The sequence below is a fragment of the Cucurbita pepo genome, chromosome 4, assembly GCF_057944985.1.
Source record: "Cucurbita pepo subsp. pepo isolate OVF chromosome 4, ASM5794498v1, whole genome shotgun sequence".
Classification (NCBI taxonomy): Eukaryota; Viridiplantae; Streptophyta; class Magnoliopsida; order Cucurbitales; family Cucurbitaceae; genus Cucurbita; species Cucurbita pepo.
In genome coordinates, this window is record NC_141801.1 from 9,811,026 (window position 1) to 9,832,099 (window position 21,074).

Here is a 21,074-nt window from a genome sequence, read left to right on the forward strand (position 1 = left end):
GATAAAATTTATTGTAGTTAAGCCCCCACAAGGTGTCCTCGTTGAGTAAGGCCTATGGTCTCTAAGCAATGTCTACCAAGAGGTCACATGTTTGAATCTTCAGTTGAATTTGATAAGAAAAATCTTTGAGATCTCCTAATTTTAGGCCTTGGGCCGTGCAGAGACTTTTTTTTTTTTTAACAAAAAAATTCATTATCATTAAATAGTTTGACAATAAATACTATAACAATATCACTGAATAATATTCTTTATTAATAATTGTTATTAAGACAACGTTTATTACTGCTAAGGTACATTAATTAATATGCATCATCAATAAGATTATGGAAGGTATTCTAGTAATTATAACGGGTCATTCCTTGTAAACGACAAGAATAGGCTAATTTTAAAATCAGCTCACTCAGCCAAGTACAAAGGTTGTAAATCGAACTTTTTCTTATAAATTAATTTTGTGGATGTGATGAAGTTATGTAGAGGTTTGGTTTGAAATCTAACAAGTCAACGACTGCACATGCTTGAATGCATGAAAGCCTTGGTTTTAGTACAGTAGTTGAAGTCAAATTTTCCCCTTCTCATTTTTTGAACTTTTAAAATTTGTTTTCTGGTTTTTTTTTTTTTTCCCCTTTTTGTTTTATTACCTTCAGATTAGATCATTGGAATCGCTTCGTAAGCTGTTTGAGCAGTTTCCAGGAGCCTTTATGAACACTTTACATGCTACTCCCCGGGACAGGTTTGAATATTTCTCATAAGATGCCAATCTAAACTACATTTTTTCTTTAAACAAAAGTTTCTCCGTTAATCTGGTCTCTAAACGTATCTTTTGCAGGATTTCAAATCAGTCTTCAACTCCGGTGAGTTCCCTATTGCCTCCTTGCTTCAGAAATATGCTTGATTTACCCTGGTTGGCCTCAGATTGGATTCCAACCCCCCCCCCCCCCCCCCCCCAAAAAAAAAATTAGAAATATTCTTTGAATTGAACTTCGGAAAATATTCTGACCTGTTCAAGCTCTGTAGATTGATTAAATATTTAAAGTATATGAATGTTATTATTTATCATCACCCCTGAATAAATTTTCTCAATCCAGCCTGAAGTGCCAACAAGGGGAAAACATAAATTTCTGAGATCTGACACTTCAATTAGATAGTCCGACTAGTGTCTGGACTGCATATTTTCCTTGTGTCAGCCAAGGACATGCTACCAGAAAATTATTGTATGAATGCGTTGTAGATTTTAAAATGCTATTGAAACTTAAAAGTATAGTTGCTGGTAGGTTTAGGGAGGATGGCTGAAGTGCTGCATCTGGAGATTAGGAGTTGAGTCTCAGAAACAGTAAAAGGAGGTTGTTAAGCATATGAAACTGGGTTGGATAGATGATAAGCTAAGAATCACTGATATACATACAGCACCACATAGACACTATACATGTCATTTTTCAAAATTCTAAGACATTGGCATGATAAGGATATATTTATTAATATATATTATTTTTATAACCAAGGAAATTCAATGTCCATTAGTTTATGCATTAAATGCTTAAAACTGAGTTCAATGTATTTTACTCTCAAAATTTATTACTTCGTCTATTTAGTTTGCTTTGTAAGTGTTCCATACTTGTTTAACAAACATTGGACGTATATTGCCTTTGTACAATGCTGCCTATCACATCTGCTGTGCTAACAACTGTCTGATTCGTGTCCAACGAGTGTTGTAGCATCCATGTTTAACCATACTAGCCAAACTTAACTGTCCATGCTTCTTAGATGATAGGTTTTGATGATCATATTACTTTGCTTCCTTAAATGCCTCTATTAATGCAATATTTTTGCTTGTCATCATCTTATCTCGAGTGTCTACAAGCACTACTTTTGCTTGTGATTTTTCTAAAGTTTTAGTGCAAACATGTTCTGCTGTTTATATCAAGGTTGTTGAAAAAGATAAGTTTGATGCTGCCCGATTTTCTCCCTTCTGGAATGAAATCGTAGCAAGTTTAAGGGAAGAAGATTATATTACAAACTTGTGAGTATATTTTCTAGAGATGCTTTCTGTTATTTGACTTTCACGTTCTCTTATCTGGTGCTGTTGATTTTTTTAGATTGGTTCTATTGCCTCTTTCGTTTTTCTTTTCTTTAATTTGAATTTTTTCTGGTTTTGTAGGGAATCGGAGTTGCTTCAAATGCCTAAAAACAAGGGTAATCTTCCCCTGGTTCAGTGGCCCCTTTTTCTTCTTGCTAGCAAGGTCAGCTTGCAGTCATAAAATGGGACTGGAATAATTATGCTTTTTAATTGAGTTCCAATTATGTACAACATTTTCATTGTGGTTATGAAACTGTAGATATTTCTAGCAAAGGATATTGCTGTTGAGAGACGGGATTCACAAGACGAGTTGTGGGAGCGTATTTCAAGAGATGACTATATGAAATATGCAGTACAGGAATGTTACCATGCAATTAAGCTCATCTTAACAGAATTACTGGTTGGGGAAGGAAGGACGTGGTATTTACCTTGTTGCCTCCATATTGTTTTTCTTTGTAATAAGCTCAGTAATGAGATATATGCAAACCTCGACTATTCTTTCCAAAAAGAGTTATGTGAGGAAGACTTATATCTGCCTAGAGCAGGAGTTGAGGCGAGCATTAAAGTTTAAAAGAAAAAGAAAGGATAGACTCTGCAATTGATTAGCATAGGAAAAATGTGTAGTGCTGACATGCGAAGAACAAACGTGTTCTATCCTCCACCTCTCTACTCTATGCCTTTCCCTTTCATATACAATTCTATCCAAAAATGTTATGATGCATAAAAGTTAAATTTTTCCAAAAAAGCCATTCTGAATTGTTTGCACTTTTTCAGGGTTGAAAGGGTATTTGAAGACATTCAAGTTAGTATAGCAAACAATTCCATTCAAAATGACTTCCAGCTAAATAAGCTACCACTTGTGATTACAAGAGTAACTGCTCTGACGGGTATTCTGGTTCGTATTCACAAACTTTTAAACTGGATCATGTAATTCTATCTATATTTTCATTGTGGCTTTTTCATATTAAAAAGAAGAGAATGAAAATGAAAAGCAAGAGAGAAATAAAGTGGTTCTACCTTGTTGAGAAACATCAGATATGGTTTTCTTGTCAACTTCCTTTCAAAGGAGCTTGTTCACTTGCATTATGTACTAATAGTATATCATGAAATTGATAATTGAATTGTACCTAAGACTATATTGTCAAATTGTGACGTGTAGCCCCTGAATAGTTGTATTGATCTTTATGGAAGAAAATTGCCAAAAGTTTACATTTTACCGCCTCACATGTACTTTGTTTCTTTGTTAGTAAAATTTCCTACCCCTCTTTAACGTAGCTATTTAATTTTGACAGAGAATTATTATAAGTGGCACGTGTAGAATAAGTTGCATGTGCTAATCCATTTAAATAAAATAACTGTAAAATTAAAATTATTTCATAGAAGGGTTTGATTTTCAATGATTCCTATATCTTATTTTGTGAGTTGATGCTATGTTCTTTCTAATAATATCATAGATTTGTCAGTTCAGTTATAAGGGAATGAACAATGACTAGAATAGATTACATGTTAGAGATTTTTATCTCAATGAATAGTGATTTGAAGGATACATATGTAGTATTTTTGAAAGGGATAGCATCAAGCAATTATTGAATCATTATTGTTTTTTACTTCCAAGTAAAAGTCGTTGATTAGTTTTCTGAATAAATTCCTTGGGTATGAAAAATGGACGTTGATAATTTGTCAAACTCATTGCATTTTATACTTGTATATTTTCTGTATTTCACTTTGATTATGACATTGCACAGAAAGAGCCAGAAACTCCGGAGCTCGAAATAGGTGCTGTTAAGGCACTTCAAGATTTGTATGATGTTGTGCACCATGATATCCTTTTTGGCGACAAGAGGTCTGAAGCTATTTAGTTACTTGAGGTTCTTATAACTTGAATTATCCTTTGACTTGTAACATTCCATTTTTTTAGGGGGCATGATGAAACATGGAACATATTGGTAAAAGCTAGAAATGAAGGTCGCCTGTTTACAAGGTTAAATTGGCCCAAAGATCCAGAATTGGTATTTACTTTTTTTAATTCCTCGTGCTTCATTTTTATTCATGTTGCTTTTATTATTTTATGAGATTGAATTGTTTCTATGCTTGTATAGTTGTTTGGTGGGGAGGGCCTCGTCAATCTTCTGTCCTTAGGCTGGGCCCTCTTTTGTGTTTAATACATCTCTGTTTCATATATTTAATATACATATACATATATTGAATTGTTGCTATCATTCGGCAGAAATCTCAAGTGAAAAGATTACATTCGCTGTTAACCATAAAAGATTCAGCTTCAAATATTCCAGTTAATCTTGAGGCCAGACGTAGACTGCAATTCTTTACAAATTCACTTTTCATGGCTATGCCAAAGCCAAAACCTGTTCGTCAGATGCTTTCTTTCAGGTGGTGCTTCATTCTATGGCATCTTTTGTTCATATATTTTATTAATTTCTTTTCCCGTTTTTGAAGTTTCATCTCTTGTCTTTCCTTCCATCTTAATCCTATCTTTTAATGCAGTGTATTTACTCCATATTATTCTGAGACGGTGCTCTATAGTATGGGGGAACTCCTGAAGAAAAATGAGGATGGCATAACAACTTTGTTTTACTTGCAAAAAATTTATCCAGGTATTTCATATGAATTTTTCATTGATATTTTTTTTTTAATGAGAAATCAAGCTTACATTCTGTAGAAATGAAAGAATACAAAATAAAAGGACCATGGGCATACAAAGAAACAGTCCATACTAAAGGAGCCAAGCCCCTAACTAAAAGAGCTCCACTCCCTAGGAATAAAACCTGGTCGGTAGTTACAAAAATCTTTGGTCACCGATGTCTAAACAGTGACCTTAAACCCCCCAAGCAACCAAACCTTTTCACATGAGCTCGCTATATTCCTAACCACCCTATCATTCATTTCAAGCCAAAGACCCTAAAGGGTATCAAAAGATCTCCTTCATCCTAGATTTGCGCTCCCTCTCCTCACAAGAACAAGCAAAGTGATACTTCCAAAGGACACTACATCCAAATCTCTGAACATACTTTTGCAGAGTGCACCCTTCCAGAAAATGCATCGTTGAGGGCCCACCATGCAGGAAGAATGACTCAAAATTGATCCATAATCTTCACTATGCCAAGCTAGACCTACCAACTATCTAATTAAACCTTCTTTGGAATTTTATCTTTTCGAGGATAAGGAGGGGCAACCAAGAAAGAAAAATTGCTTAAATATGGAGAAAAGAGTTACAAGCAAACTCCTTAGATAGATTGTGTTATTTGTGGTCTCATCATACCAAATCATCCGTCTTTGTTCGATGAACACTTTGAAAGTCAGAAACTTGATCGTACTCATTTGGCTCATAGATGTAATTGGAAATTGTTAGATACGAATGAAATTTGTAATTTAATTTATATCTTTTTAGTGGATTCTCAACACAACTCATTTTCATGAGTTCTGGACATTCATGCACTTCCATCAGTGATTTCTTTTTAGGTTTATGTGTTCTTGCTGACCCTTTTTTCTTTTGTCCTCGTTTCTATTTTTCTTTATCTTGCATTCCATGCTAACTACAAAAATCAATATAGATGAATGGAAGAATTTTCTTGCTCGAATTGGCCGAGATGAGAATGAAGTTGACCCAGAATCGTTTGATAATCCTAATGACATCCTTGCACTACGATTTTGGGCCTCTTATCGAGGACAGACATTAGCAAGAACTGGTAAAGTCTTAAGCTGTCTTGAGGTTAATTCTGTCCATCAAATTGTTTGTTGACATGCCTACAATTTTGAGGATTACGTAGCTAAGGATCGAATAGAGATATTATGTTTCAACGATCATAAGTGTTTACACGTGGGTTGCACATCATCTGTTCATTGTATTTGATTATATCAATTAAAATTTATTTGCTTTTTGAATAGTTGAATTTGTCCAAGTACTATGACAATTTACAAGAAGACATCTGTTCAGAAATCAATAAATAATTTTTAGGTACTATTAAATAAAGTCAAGCGTCAAATTAGTGACTCTGGTTCTCATCCGTTTGGGTCCTTTTTGGAATTTTTTTATTAGATTTTTAGGGGACTAAATTTCTTTGTCCTGTCTGCGTTCTTCCATTTGTCCTTAAAAATATTATTTTCAAATGAACTCATAATTGCGGAATGAAATATATCTTTGATAAATACAAATTATACTTAAAAACATGTGTCTTTAATCACATTGATTCTGAACATTATTGATTGAATACTGACTAAATAAAATTTTGTTCATGAAGAATCATATCGATCTTTTTTTCTCTTTGTTAGCAGTAACCTTAAATTATTAAAATTATGTTGAGAATTATAAATTATTATTTGTAGGTATAATATATATTTTCAATTGTCAATGCTTAAAGATTGCAAATATGTTACTCAGTCCCTAATTTAAAATTTGGTCTCTAATCTTTTAGAAAGTTTTAATTTAATCCTCTATGTATTGAGTTTTTTTCCAATTACATCTTTAGCATCATTAGATGTTAAAAGAAGGATAATATGAAATCAGTTGTTTTAATAAGGTTGTCATTGTTAGTATGCTAAAATTTTAATGGAAAATTTTCTATAACAACTACAATTTTCAGTCGAGTTATAACATGTTAAGTTTTATGCAGTCAGTAAGTTCTTGTTTTATGGGTGGGTGATATGCCTATTTCATCAAATTAAAATATAGTATATTTATTCCAATATTACATCAGTATTTATTTATTACAATAATATTTAATACTTTGAATTTAAGTATTAATAGCAATCTAGAAAATGGCTAGGAATATGAGGGCATTGTTGCCAAAAGATATTTTCTCCATTGTCCATTCTTATATTTTATGTAGTTGTAGATATACATGTATAGATTAAGCTGCGGGAGATTTTTTGCAGTTCGTGGAATGATGTACTATAGGAAAGCTCTTATGCTGCAGACTTATTTAGAAAGAGGAACTTACGGAGGTTAGAACAATCACCTTACCTTTCTAGTTCATCCTCCTGAAATTCTATCATCTAACCATATGACGAATTTCAAATTTGGAAGCTGCCATTCCTTGTACTGATGCTACTGATACTCGGGGTTTCGATTTATCTCCTGAAGCACGTGCACAGGCAGATCTTAAATTTACGTATGTTGTGACCTGTCAGATATATGGAAGACAAAGAGAACAACAAAAACCTGAGGCTTCTGATATTGCATTGCTTATGCAAAGGTTGGTATTTTTTTTTCCCATACTGAATCTTCCACAAAAGGAGTATTGCTATTTAACTCTTACTGGGGAAAATCTTATTGGGAAGTAGTAAATTTTTTAGCTTGAAATCCTATTTTATGTTTTAAATTTTCTTATCCTTTGAAATACTTTTTATTAGAAATGAAGCTCTTCGTGTTGCCTACATTGAAGATATTGAAACCCAAAAGGATGGTAAGGTGCACAAAGAATTTTACTCAAAGCTGGTGAAGGCTGATATCAATGGAAAAGATAAGGTTTTATTTCTTTCTTTTCCCTTTCAATATTCATAATATTTTTTCTTTTCGAGCTTTCATCTCTTCTGATGTTTTTTATTTATCAACTTCTTATATCTAGTTATGCGCACTCTTTACAAGAAACAGTTTGTAAATTTAGGATCTGTGGTTTTTTCCCTAATTGATCTTGGTTTTTCTTACAGTAGCCGGTTAAGTTCTAACATGTCTGAAATGTTTTTATTTCTTCTACCTTACACCTCTTGATTGATTTATCTTTGCCACTTTCCCCATTGTGTAGGAGATATATTCCATCAAATTGCCTGGAGATCCAAAGTTGGGTGAAGGAAAGCCTGAGAATCAAAATCATGCTGTTATTTTTACTCGTGGAAATGCTGTTCAGACAATTGATATGAATCAGGTGACTATTATTTTTTATTTTATTCTTCCTTTTATTTTTTCTTGAGTTAAAGAATTCAACTCAAATCCGTTGGGTTATGCAGGCAGAAAGCTTATTTATATTTTGGCTTTCTCAGTTGGTAGTATTAGATTTCAAGTTTACCAGTTGTCTTAAGTTCCTTTATTTATGTGAGTGGTGTCTATGCTTAAACAAGATTATGAAAGAAACAGGGATAAAAATAAGGATAAGGAATTCTCGGTTTATAATTTCTTTAAAGATAAGGTATCTCGTTATAATCTAAGAAGGATAGACAAGAAAAGATATGCCTTTTAAAAATGATTTGTATGCAGACACGAATATCGTAGAAAATTGTTCATCGAAACAATTTATTGAAAGAAAAAAACACTTGTGTGTAGTGTAAGTTTCTCGTGGTAGTTTCTTACAATAATTTTTAATGAAGCCAACATTAGGACATATGTAAGTGTAGATGTCTATGCTCCACACTCTCCCATATATAATGAACACGGTTTGTGGCTCAGGAAACATAGTAGCGTTGTGTCAAAAAAAAAAAAATCTTGATTGGTTGTAACATGTGCGATTCTGGAAATCTAGGATAATTACTTTGAAGAAGCATTGAAAATGAGAAATCTTCTAGAGGAATTTAGTAAAGATCATGGTATTCGTCCTCCTACCATACTGGGTGTCAGGGAACATATATTTACGGGCAGGTACTTTCCATTGCAGCCAATAATTCCCGTCCTTTTTCTTGACTATTTTTTTCATGTTAAGTAATAATCACTTCATCTGTGTAGTGTTTCATCTCTGGCTTCATTCATGTCAAATCAAGAAGCTATTTTTGTGACTCTTGGTCAGCGTGTTCTGGCAAATCCCTTGAAGTATGTACTCGCCATAATCCAATCAATATTTTATGTTACTATTTTCTGAATTTTCTTTCAAGCTTGCACTTTGGAGTAACTCTTTTACAAATTGGTCAGAGTTCGTATGCATTATGGCCATCCCGATGTTTTTGATAGGGTTTTCCATCTAACACGAGGTGGCTTCAGCAAGGCCTCCCGTGCTATCAACATTAGTGAAGATATCTATGCAGGTATCATTCTTTTACTTGCTAGAATGTATTTATGTGGATTTAGTTCATTTAAATTACATCTTTACTCATATGCACTCTAATGGCTTGTTTTTGTTATACCATGTATAGAATCCACAGCTACTGAATAGTTGGTTCCCTTGAGATGTGATTGATATATTTTGTTCATTTGCAAAGAGATTTTGTTTCCCTGGTAAAGTAACTAAGCAAGAAATTATATCTGATAATTGAAATTTTCTGAAACAGGTTGATTCCATTAGTTTTCTTCTTTTTTCTTTTTTTTTTTTTTTTTTGAAAAAGAATGCAAAAAATTACTTCAATTAAGTTATCTGGATAAAGGAAACGCAGCGGGAGAAAATCTTTCCACAAGCACCAACGGCTTATATACTGTTAATGGAACTCTAATGTTATGTTTTCATTTTTCATGTAAGGTTCAGTTTTATGTTTATAAAAAAATTGAACTGTTTTTATTAATGTAATTTCTGCAGTAAGTTTTATCATATGTTATCATTTCTTTTACTCCTTGACTTCTTTGTTCCTGTTGTATTCAACTTTGTTAATGAAAAAGAATAAATAAATACTATTAGTTATAGTATTATGTGCATATTTTATTTTCTTGATGACTACTGGTGTACACTTTTTAATGCCCTTTATGAGACATACGATTTCATTACCTGTATACCTTTCTGTATCGAAGGATTTAATACAACTTTGCGACAAGGAAACGTTACTCATCATGAGTATATTCAGGTGAGATTTGTCTTCGTTTAATTTTCTAATCTGGGATCATTTGAAGTGGTGAAGTTATTGAAACTGTTTGAGTTGTTTCAGGTCGGTAAAGGACGAGATGTTGGTCTTAATCAGATTGCTCTTTTCGAAGGGAAGATTGCTGGTGGTAATGGAGAACAAGTTCTTAGCCGTGATGTATACAGACTTGGCCAACTGTTTGATTTTTTCCGGATGATGTCATTCTATTTTACGACTGTTGGCTACTACTTTTGTACTATGGTATGCCAGTACAACACGTAGATTCCTATATTGAGAAGTTGTTTGAATTCATCGCACTATTAGTAGGGATATTTATGGTTTGTTTATCTGGAAAAAAAAAAAAGTGGCCCTAATCTTTGCTACATAGTTTTACTGCGTGCCTTTTCTGAAAAGCTAATGCTTTATTACGTGTTTTAATCTTGTCTTTTTTTCTTTTTTTGTTTTTATTTTTAAACTTGAGTACCTTTACACAATGACGTACAAAATATCTCAATTATGCCTACTTTTAAGTTTGGATACCAACCGCTTCTAATCCATATTAGTTTCGAGGCAGTCCCTGTGATATATGTTTACTCATCTTAGGAAAACTATTGATGCTCCTTTCTTGTAAATTAGAAACATTTGCATCGAAGTGAAGTATGTTGCAAGACAATGCAACAAAATAAATTATTATTGAAGACCTCTTACTATTTATTGAAAAGATTGTATGTTAATGAGTAATATAAGTTAAGCCTGAGAATTCTGTCATCATAATTTATAAGAAATCTGATCCGTTTTATTTCTTTATGATCTTTTGCAGTTAACGGTGTTGACTGTGTACATTTTTCTCTATGGAAAAGCATATTTGGTAAGTTTTATTGTATGCAATTACTATATTTCTACATATGAGGTATAGAAGATGTTCTCTTCTTTAGAAGTTCTCTGTTTTGTAGTGGGATGTAAATTTAAAATTTTCTTGATATTGTGGTCATAAACCTCACGAGGATTGTTTGGAAGTAGTTCTATGCCCCTATAATCAAAAGTTTTAAGTTTGCTTGATAAATCCCAGAGGCACTAGAACTACTTGATTGATACAGTTAAGGTGAATTCCAGTGGAGTTGGTCAAGTAGTAGGCTTCAATGTTTACCGGGTTAATTTTCTTTAATTGCTTATTTTTCATTTGTTTTTAGATCTGATGTACTCTTTTCTTATGCTTGTTTACGAATGTGATGCTGAACTTAACTCTGACTAGGGGCGTGGGTCAGATTGGATTGTCTTTTGGTCAAAATTGATTCTGGAACCACTGTTTTGAAAATTGGATTTGGTCTTTTCGGTTTTTGGGTTTCAACTTGTACCCCTAACTACGACTAGTTTACATGTTTGTATGGAAATATTTCCTCTTTTTCAGAAAATAATATACTGAAAAGATGTGCGGCTGTGTTTCAGGCACTGTCTGGAGTTAGCGAGGGCATGGAAGATAGAACCCATATTACAGATACTGCTGCATTGTCAGCTGCTTTGAATAAACAGTTCCTTATCCAAAATGGTATCTTCACTGCAATGCCGATGATCTTGGGATTTATTTTGGAGCAAGGTTTCTTCAGGGTAAATACTATTCTGAAATATGTACACTTCTGTAAGGAAAAAAATTGACTGCTCTTGTATAATCTGAACATTAACATGATGATATCATTGTCATTTCTCTCTCTCTAATCTGAAGATTAGCTTCAAATATAACGTAAGTGCTTTTTGGCCCAATGAAGCACCCTTGTTTGTAATATGCTAGAGCAAGTGCAAGCGGTCCTCTTGTCAACGAGACCATTAATTAGTTATCTTCTTCTTAGCAGTCTTTTATTTTCTCTCAGATATTATTCTGAATTACGGTTGCAGGCTATTGTCAGCTTTATAACCATGCAGCTTCAGCTTTGTTCTGTCTACTTCACATTCTCTCTTGGCACAAATACTCACTATTTTGGCCGAACAATTCTTCATGGTGGTGCAAAGGTTTGTTCTGCTATTTTTGCTGCTCCTTTGTCAATCTCGAAGATTGCCATATAGTATCTTAAGAACTCTACTTCTATACAGTATCATGCAACTGGAAGGGGCTTTGTGGTTCGCCATATCAAATTCTCAGAAAATTACAGAATGTACTCTCGCAGCCATTTTGTTAAAGGGTTTGTGTCATTCTTTCCCTTCTCACATGAAATTTTCTAATGTATTATTTGAACTCTGCTTTTTGTGTAAATTACTCTGTTTTAAGCTTTATGGGTAGTGCTATTGGCACCATCCATTACTTGACAATATCAAAATTAAAATCTAAAAAAAACTTATTTTAATTTATTTAAGTTGTCAATGCAACCAGCTATAAACCCAAATATGTTTGAGATACTGGGTTCTACATCATGATGGTTTATTGAGGAGATTGTGTATTATTCTAGTTTTCAAAGGTTGTAACGTGAGACAATTATCCTAAAGGAGCTGTCTTGAATTCTACTAGACTATAATTTGTGAACATAGTTAGGCAAATTAGAAAGTACCTGCTCGTTTCACACAAATACAAAATATGGCACGTATTCATATAGTTAAATAAAGTGAATCTGTGTGATCTGATCAAACTATAGAGACTACATTGAACTTTCATAACCCGACCAAATTGAATCAACTGTCATTTTTAAAATTGTAAGTACTAAATTGAAACCTTTGAAGTCTATGGTGTCTTATTGTTTTATTATACTTAATTGCAAATAATTAATGTATCTACATTATTGTATTTTCAGATTGGAAGTTGTGCTCCTGTTGGTTGTATACATGGCCTACGGATATAGTTCAGGTGGTTCGTTAGCATACATCCTTGTCACTCTTAGCAATTGGTTCATGGCAATATCGTGGCTTTTTGCTCCCTATTTGTTCAATCCATCGGGGTTTGAATGGCAGAAGTAAGTCATATTCACCATTCCGTCGGTTTCTTCCTTAATTTGGCACCTTGAAGGTCTTTTCTTATTAGCGTGAAAAGGAGATGACAGCTTCTGAATCTTCCAGATAAAAATAATCTTAATCTAATTACCTATGTTTCCTTTTAGGACCGTGGAGGACTTCAGAGAATGGACCAATTGGCTTTTTTACCGTGGTGGAATTGGTGTTAAGGGTGAAGAAAGCTGGGAAGCATGGTGGGACTCAGAACTGGTAATTCAATTTTCCATGTACTTCTTTATTATTTCTCTCTTCTTTTTTTCTTTTTCTTTCTTTTATATGAACTTTAATGCAATGCTCGTTAGGTCTGTACTTAATAATAGTATCAGTTCCCTCTCAATGCAACAATGTTATGGTTACAAGTCAATGCAACATTTTGTTTGAAATGATCTCCACATGATCATCACTCAGCAGCAAAGGATATGCTTTGAAAGCACCCAATAAGCTTCCATCTGCTTTTATATATAAACCATAACTGTACTGTAAAGGGGCAAAACAGAATTACCGATATGGATTTATGTTACCTCATGTGTTGATAGATTATTCTCGTGGTTACCGTTAAATGTTTCCTGTATAAAGGCTATTCAATGAACCAGAAAATTACATTTTGGTAAACCTATGCTAGACTGGGTCATTCTTTTTTGGTCAAAATGTAAAGTGCTTTTACAATCTGCAGGCACATATAAAAACTCTTGAAGGGCGGATAGCAGAGACTATTCTGAATCTAAGATTTTTTATTTTTCAATATGGCATTGTTTACAAGCTCAATGTGCAAGGATCAAACACATCATTGTCGGTATGGTCTCTCTATGAAATACATTTTTCCACTTTCTTATTTATTTTCTTACCAATATTGGATGCCAAAGTTAAAAAAAATTATGAGCAGCAGTTTGATGTTATTATACTTTGTAGTCATCAAGTAGTTTAAAGGCCATCTTTTCCTTGTTATTAACTTGTTGTAATCTCCAAAATGTGCAACTCTTTAGGCATATGGGTTCTCCTGGATTGTGTTAGCTGGGCTTATAGTTCTTTTCAAGGTGTGTGCAATAAACTCGACTGGTTTCCTTTGTGTTTTCCAATATGCATGATAGTCATTAGATCTACTTCTCTTCTGCAGGTTCTTACCTTGAGCCAGACGATGACCGTCAATTTTCAGCTTTTGTCGCGTTTTATCCAAGGTCTATCTTTCCTTTTGACGCTGGCTGGCATGGCCGTTGCGGTTGCTATTACAGACTTGTCACTGCCTGATATATTCGCTTGCATCTTGGCATTTGTACCTACAGGATGGGGCATTCTTTCTGTGAGTTACCAAGTCTAGTTGTCCTATTGTTTTACTGCGTATAATTTATATGGTTGGTTACCAAGTATCTAGGGATTTATTTAGATTACTGTTACCTAGCTAGTATCTAGGGTATTTAGATTATGATCAAGATTTAGTTAGCACTCCATCCTGACATAAGAATATTTCGTGTTTCAGATTGCAGCAGCTTGGAAACCTGTGATAAAAAAACTGGGATTCTGGAAATCCATCTGCTCAATTGCTCGTCTGTATGATGCCGGGATGGGGATGCTCGTCTTTATCCCCATTGCATTTCTTTCGTGGTTTCCATTTGTATCGACATTCCAAACTCGTCTTATGTTCAACCAGGCTTTCAGTCGAGGGCTCAAGGTCTCCCTAATTCTTGCTGGAAACAATCCCAACACTGCCCTATGATGAGACCAGATTCATGGACTTTCCCAAACGTACGTTTGTACGTTTTCAAACTTCAAGGACCTTTTAAACTTATTTATCAAAAGTCATAGACTAAAAAGGTGTGTTTTCAAACGTCAGGGATAAATCGAACCTTGACCATAAAAGTAACTGTCCCGAACTTTTATTATCCATACGTAACTTTGATTTTAATTCGTCTTGAGTTGTGCATGATAGTTTATATTAGGCAAAATTGTTACAGGTCAAAAAAAATAGTGTATAAGGCATAAGGTCTTGTAGGGAGTCCTGGCATTGTACTCATGGTTCCCACCAAAGGGTAAATGAAGCCAGCACCAATGCTAGCCCTCACGTCCCTTATCGGCAACTTGAATCCGCTCGGCGCTCCCTTCTCTGCAGCGTCGTGTGAGGAGTATTGTGTTTTCGCCATGCAGATTGGTAGATTTGAAAATCCTTGCCTACTGTACATATCAATCTGTTTTTCAGTTTCTTATCAGTGTTTCTATAGACATAAACTCTAATAAAGCCCGTAGTAGCAACGGAACTAGGGAAAGTATACAAACAAAGACGACCATCAGATTGATTGCTAAATCACGAACCTCCCAGTAGGAACTGCTAGGAAATGCTAGGAGACCGGGTTTTAACTAATTTAATGTTCAGTTTTTAAGTTTTTAGTAATGATGCCACCATATCCGAGCCGCACAACTAGGATCAAAGTCTTTCCAAGTACAATCCTTTTTGTGGTTTGGCCCAAGAGGAATAGTAGGATTTTCAGAGAAATTTAGCCGCCCTCTTGCAACGCGAACCAGCGTTCACACGCTAGCGTCTCTTGAGCCACCCCCGATTGTTGATTGGGGTTGGACGGCCTCAGGAATTGGCGGGATTCGCGGGCAAAGAGATACATACAAGAAAACATAAGTAAACGCGCCTATGCTTGAGCCTCCATCGACAAAGCTTGTTTGTAGGTGACGGTCCATAGGGTTTTTTCTAATCTCTTTTTTGTATACCCTATTGCATTCTTTCACTGAAAGCTCAGTAAATTCACCAGAAAAAACTTATGGTAAATCAACAACTACAGGATCCGATGTTTTCCTGTAGAGGTGTGGGCTTGGGTTGTTACAGTAACCGGAGGGGGAGGGGGATCTTGTTTCCAGCTAGTTTCACTGCCTTAGTTCTTTTTATTCTTTTTTATTGATCAGTTCTAACTTATTTCACTGCACTGCACTTGTAATCAAATGATTTCTGGAAGATTATTATGTTATTTTTATAAAATGTTTAGTATCACTCCGTTTTGGTGCTAATTTAAACTTTTCCAAACGAGATTAGCAAATACATTCTAGTTGATCATAAAAGTATATATAAAGTTAGATAAACGGTTCAACTCGATAAAAAACTATAGTTTTTGAACGTGTTCAATAAATGTGTAAATGAAATTATTAATGGTAAAATGCAATTTTTGTCATTTTCGTTAAGCACCAGAATTAATAATGTTTTTTTTAATCATGGATTAATTTAAAAACATGTAATTTATGAATTATCCCATATCCTCAAAGTATGTGTAATACATAACAAAAATAAATTTATAATTAATTAGGATCATTTTTTAATATAATACGATAAAATAAATCAGTTATTTAAAATATTTATTTTTATTGACAATTATTTATTCTCTTAAGTTAATTGATTTTAACAAACCATCACAATCAAAATTTAGGAGAAGTTTCATATTAATTAATACCTTGAAATTATGAATGACTGTAATTATGAGATAGATACAACCTATTTAATTTTGTTAATATATTTTATAGAGTCTATCACGTCAATTACATAACAAAGAACGAGTACTAATTGTTAGACGAACACGACTCTCCATAATGGTATGATATTGTCCACTTTGGGCTTAAGCTCTTATGGCTTTACTTTGGCTTCCCCAAAAGGCCTCATACTAATGGAGTTAGTATTCGACTTCCATCATCCAACACCTTACCAATCTATTGGCACGGCTCTGATACCATGTTAGACGAACACGATTCTCCACAATGGTATGATATTGTCCACTTTGAGAATAAGCTCTCATGGCTTTGCTTCCATCATCTAACACCTCCCCTCGAACAAAGTGCGCCTCCCCTTAATCGAGGCTCGACTCCTTTGGAGTCTTAGTCATTTTTTACTGCCTTTGAGGAAGCTTGACTCCTTTTCTTTTGGAGTTCTTTGTTCGATATTTGAGGAGTTACCAATCTATTGGCACGACTAAGTTTAGGGCATGACTCTGATACCATGTTAGACAAACACGACTCTCCACAATGGTATGATATTGTCCACTTTGAGCCTAAGCTCTCATTGCTTTGCTTTGGGCTTCCCCAAAAGACCTCATGCCAATGGAGTTAGTATTCCTCACTTATAAATCGATGATCATTCCCTAAATTAGCCGATGTGGTACTTCCATCATCCAACATTAATAACAAGATAACATATCAACTTTGTTGTTACTTAGTTCACGATAGTTACAAATCATGCATAGTAAACAAGCAGTAATATCAATGAAGGCGTCAATTCAATTATTACTAGTTCATAAGATAAGAACGTGAATAAAATAGTACTGACATTGGAAAGAAATTGCATACGAGTTCAAGGGCTCCAAAATTACAATAGAAATTGTATAAGAAACGTGAAATGTAGCCGCTCATCACGACGAGATAACCTTTTAACATATAATAGATTGCTTTGAAAGATAGACGAAGAAAAAAAAAACTAAAAAAAACTCTCTAAAATGGTTATGAAATTTAACAAATGTTTGTCTTAAGATAAGAGAATAATTTGTAGCGTGTGTAGTAGTATTGATATCAAGACACTTCATGTGATGTCCCACATTAGTTGGGGAGGAGAACAAACCACCATTATAAGGGTGTGGAAACCTTCCCCTAGCAGACGCGTTTTAAAGCCTTGAGGGGAACCCCGAATGGGAAAGCCCAAAGATGACAATATCTGACAGTGGTGGATCTAGGCCGTTACAAATAGTATTAGAGCTAAACATTGGACGATGTACCAGCCTTCTCGCCGTTCCCTGAAAAGGGTAGACATGAGGCAATGTGCTAATAAAGACGCTGGATCCAAAAGGGGGTGGATTTGGGGGCGGTCCCACATCGATTAGAGGAAGGAAAGAGTGCAGCGAGGACTTGGGGGCCCAAAGGGGGGTTGCGTTTTTAAAGCCTTGAGGGGAAGCCCGAATGGGAAAGCCTAAAGAGGACAATATCTGCTAGAGGTGGATCTGGGCCGTTACACTTCAGATGAATAATGATGAAGGCACGTTTCAAGCATCAAGTATCGATATTTTATAAGCAAAAATATATAAATTATAAGCAAAAAAAAAAAAAAAAAAAAAAAACTCTTCATTTTTCAATATAATTAATATAAATTATTGTGACAAATTAAACAATATTTTATAAGCAAAAATATATAAACTATGCTACATAATTTTTAAAAATTTAAATATAAACATTATAATATAGTATTTTATATGTAAATATATATATTTATAAAGTATAGTATTTTAAATCTTAATTACTAAGAAAACAAGAAACCCTAAAAAAGAAAAATTCAAAAGAATATCCCAAAAAAAAAAAAAAAAATCAAAGAAAAGGAAAATTTGAGATGCAGCCCCAAAAAGTGGACCCACCGTTGCTTAATAAGGCGGAAAAAAGAGAGAGAGAGGAAAGTGACCTGCAAATTCCGGTGACGATGTCCTAAGATTTTTCGTCTCCGCGTACGCGTCAATTAAAGACCTAAACCCCGTCACCGGTCATACCCGGTGATTTACTTTTTCGACTTCCCAGTTCCCACCGCACTGCGTTCTATTCTTTCTCCTTTCCTTTTGCCTTTCTCCCGTCTTTCCCGCTCCCATCTCTGAATCTACACAGCTTCAGCAACCCGAACAGCCCTTCGAAGCTCAATTCCATTTCCGGGATTTTACTCCTCCTGGTCTTTCTATCTGTAGCGTTTTGCTCCACCTAATCAGGTACGTTGAATCCCTTTCATCGTTCTTGTGTATGTTCCGTTTCTTTTTTGCTGGTTCGTGGATGGTTTGCGGAGAATGTTATGTAGAGGTTGAAAAATGGAGGAAATGTAGCTTAGGTTTTTGTTATTCATGGGTTTTAAGTGCTGGTGAGTTGGCCTTTTGCTGGTTGGCATCAGTATAGCATGGTGTTAGTTTTTGGATTGATGGATGCTTCTGTAATTACTGGAATTTGCTTTGTTTTTGTTCTTATTTTGGGTTTGGGTTTGGGTTTGAACTTTGGTGGTAATCTTCTGACGTTTTGTTTGTTGCTTGAGACACCACACTGTGTCGAGGAAGTGTGAATTGCAGTAATATTTGTGCTATTGTGTGCTTAAAAACTGTACCGTGGAAGGTATGTGTATCTTGTTTAGTGAGATGGTAGCAAAGTGAGCATATTTCAACGGTAATTGGCATGTACGATTATGATGTCAATTGTTCAAATTCCCAACCTTCAACTGTTTTGACTCACAAAATTTACTGAGATGCTAATTGTCTTTGAAGTTTTGGGGAGGTTTTTAAGATTTCTAGTGTTAGTCTGGCTTCAAGCGAAGTTTTTGAGAAATGATGAATAAGGTGCTCTGCTTTGACAAAAAGAGTATTCCTGGCAAGTGACATTATTCAATTCAGAATGTGGTTAAGGATAAATAGAAAAATCTTTGAATGGGTAGCGACATTTGGAGATGTTGGGAGTGTGGCAAACTTTACTGCAAGCTTAATTTTTATGCAAAAGGAAAATGGAAAAAACTATCGCGATAGCATAGAATACTTCTACTGGAGCATTTGAACCAATGCCAAATTTCCCCATAGGACGAAGTTTGTCCTTCAGCTTGGTAGCTGGAGTGGACTTATATGGTGCATAAAAATTGTTATATTTGTTGTGATTTTGTAAGATTGAAGTTATTGGGACATTATTTAATCATTGGGGCTTACTCTTATAAGATGCAGTCAAGAATTGCCTTTTGATTTCTCGCTTCTGTTTGTATTAAGCAATTGTACCATGCATAGGTGAACCATGATTAAATTCTTGACTGCATCTTTGCCTCTTTTCACAATTAGTCTTGATCTTAAGTGTTTGTCTACTTTATGCTTTTATTTGATTCATTAAGGGGTTCCATCTGGTTGATCATTACTATTTTTCGTTTTAAATAATTTCTCTCTTATGCTAAAATAGAGAATGACACAAGTTGAGGAGTTATGGGAACGCTTAGTTCGAGCTGCCTTGAGAAGAGATAGAATTGGCATTGATGCATATGGACGCCCTGAAAGTGGCATTGCTGGAAATGTACCATCTTCACTTGCAAACAATAGGGATATTGATGAAATCTTGAGAGCTGCAGATGAAATCCAAGATGAAGATCCCAATGTTGCGAGAATATGTATGTTCCTTTTGTTTTAAATTTTTATTTATAAAATATTTGTTTTTGAATTTTTTTTTTTTTTTAGTATTGGCAAACATAAATTCTGCATGTCATAAATCCTACCTGAATAAAAATTCATCCAGTTTAATCATTGAAGGAGAAGAAATTAGAATTGCAGTTTTCACAATATCATTGAACTTTTAGGATTTTGTGAACATTTTTATGGCCACTTGGTGCTTGCTGGCTAATGTTTTTTTTTTTTTTTTTTTTTTTTTTTTTTTGAATTGCAACTTTGTGCGTTTTCAACCAATTTGAGTTTCTTTTTGTAATGGGGATTGCTCATTCCTTCGTTTTGTACAAGCCTGTTTTTGAATGAGCTTTGGTTGTCTCTTATTAAAAAAAAATATGAGACAGAAACTTTTCCATGTGAAGGTCTTTAACTCTGAACATTATTCCTCAAATTGGGGGCTTGGTGGGTAGGAGGATTAAAAATCCAGTGGGGATGATGATGGGAAATGTATCCCCGCCCCTGTTTAGCCTTGTTGCTGTGCTTCCATGTGAGGGTCTTTAACTCTGAACCCAATTCCTCATATCGGGGAATGGGAAGGGGAGGAGGATTAAAAAACTAGTGGGGATGATGATGATGATGGGAAATGCATCCCCACCCCTGTTTAGCCTTGTTGCTGTGCTTCTTTGTTAGCTCTCAGTCTGAGCTTGTAAATTGAGGAACTCTAATAACATAGAACACTAAAGAGGGGATCCTACGTCCTATTTAGGTTGGATGTTTGGCTTGAAGGTGATTCCCTGAAAGTTATATTTTAAAGGCCTTTCAAATTGGCTATGTATTGAGGGATTACTGTTAAGGAGGTTAGGAGTGAGCCCATATTTTTTTGGGTCCATCACTTTCAGAATGTTTTCTGGTTCATGACTTTCACAAAAGGTTTTCAGACCGGGATATGACGGTAAAATTTTATGTTCTTTCAACTTAACAGCTTCACCTTCTCTCTTGGGAGTGATACTGGAACCTTTCTGAAGTCTTGAAATATTTGACCTCTCTTATGTTAAGTCCTTGTTTTTTTCTTGAAATATTTGACCACTATCATTTTAAGTCCTTGTTTTCTTCCCTTCTCAGGCTGTCAAGCTATTAAGTCAAACTTTCAGTAAAAGTATGTGGAAAGTGCCCATCTTGAAGGAATAAAA

The 21,074-nt window shown here is 34.6% G+C and overlaps 2 protein-coding genes and 1 pseudogene across 3 annotated transcripts in view; 2 read left to right on the forward strand and 1 right to left on the reverse strand.

Annotated features, from left to right (window-relative positions):
• LOC111794068 (callose synthase 9-like) overlaps positions 1–14,657 on the forward strand; it is a 34,135-nt gene extending 19,478 nt beyond the window's left edge. Inside the window, exons 19-48 of one of the 2 annotated variants that reach the window (XM_087122966.1) lie at positions 645–730; positions 827–851; positions 1,923–2,017; positions 2,156–2,237; positions 2,334–2,494; positions 2,849–2,969; positions 3,820–3,917; positions 3,993–4,083; positions 4,302–4,462; positions 4,577–4,686; positions 5,644–5,778; positions 6,965–7,033; positions 7,116–7,284; positions 7,442–7,556; positions 7,834–7,953; positions 8,545–8,660; positions 8,745–8,828; positions 8,928–9,040; positions 9,735–9,787; positions 9,869–10,045; positions 10,605–10,652; positions 11,231–11,389; positions 11,675–11,788; positions 11,870–11,958; positions 12,562–12,720; positions 12,865–12,967; positions 13,431–13,550; positions 13,741–13,791; positions 13,872–14,054; positions 14,232–14,657. In XM_087122966.1, coding sequence (XP_086979092.1) covers positions 645–730; positions 827–851; positions 1,923–2,017; positions 2,156–2,237; positions 2,334–2,494; positions 2,849–2,969; positions 3,820–3,917; positions 3,993–4,083; positions 4,302–4,462; positions 4,577–4,686; positions 5,644–5,778; positions 6,965–7,033; positions 7,116–7,284; positions 7,442–7,556; positions 7,834–7,953; positions 8,545–8,660; positions 8,745–8,828; positions 8,928–9,040; positions 9,735–9,787; positions 9,869–10,045; positions 10,605–10,652; positions 11,231–11,389; positions 11,675–11,788; positions 11,870–11,958; positions 12,562–12,720; positions 12,865–12,967; positions 13,431–13,550; positions 13,741–13,791; positions 13,872–14,054; positions 14,232–14,468 — 3,444 coding nt within the window. In that variant the 3' untranslated portion in view covers positions 14,469–14,657. The remainder of the gene's footprint in view (positions 1–644; positions 731–826; positions 852–1,922; positions 2,018–2,155; positions 2,238–2,333; positions 2,495–2,848; positions 2,970–3,819; positions 3,918–3,992; positions 4,084–4,301; positions 4,463–4,576; positions 4,687–5,643; positions 5,779–6,964; positions 7,034–7,115; positions 7,285–7,441; positions 7,557–7,833; positions 7,954–8,544; positions 8,661–8,744; positions 8,829–8,927; positions 9,041–9,734; positions 9,788–9,868; positions 10,046–10,604; positions 10,653–11,230; positions 11,390–11,674; positions 11,789–11,869; positions 11,959–12,561; positions 12,721–12,864; positions 12,968–13,430; positions 13,551–13,740; positions 13,792–13,871; positions 14,055–14,231) is intronic. The other variant, XM_087122967.1, reaches the window with a different exon arrangement.
• Positions 14,658–14,700: 43 nt separating this feature from the next.
• LOC111792959 (formate--tetrahydrofolate ligase pseudogene) lies at positions 14,701–15,338 on the reverse strand (annotated as a pseudogene).
• Positions 15,339–18,245: 2,907 nt separating this feature from the next.
• Positions 18,246–21,074, forward strand: part of LOC111794072 (callose synthase 9) — a 44,338-nt gene continuing 41,509 nt past the window's right edge. The window contains exons 1-2 of the mRNA XM_023676199.2: positions 18,246–18,477; positions 19,688–19,892. Coding sequence (XP_023531967.2) covers positions 19,691–19,892 — 202 coding nt within the window. The 5' untranslated portion in view covers positions 18,246–18,477; positions 19,688–19,690. The remainder of the gene's footprint in view (positions 18,478–19,687; positions 19,893–21,074) is intronic.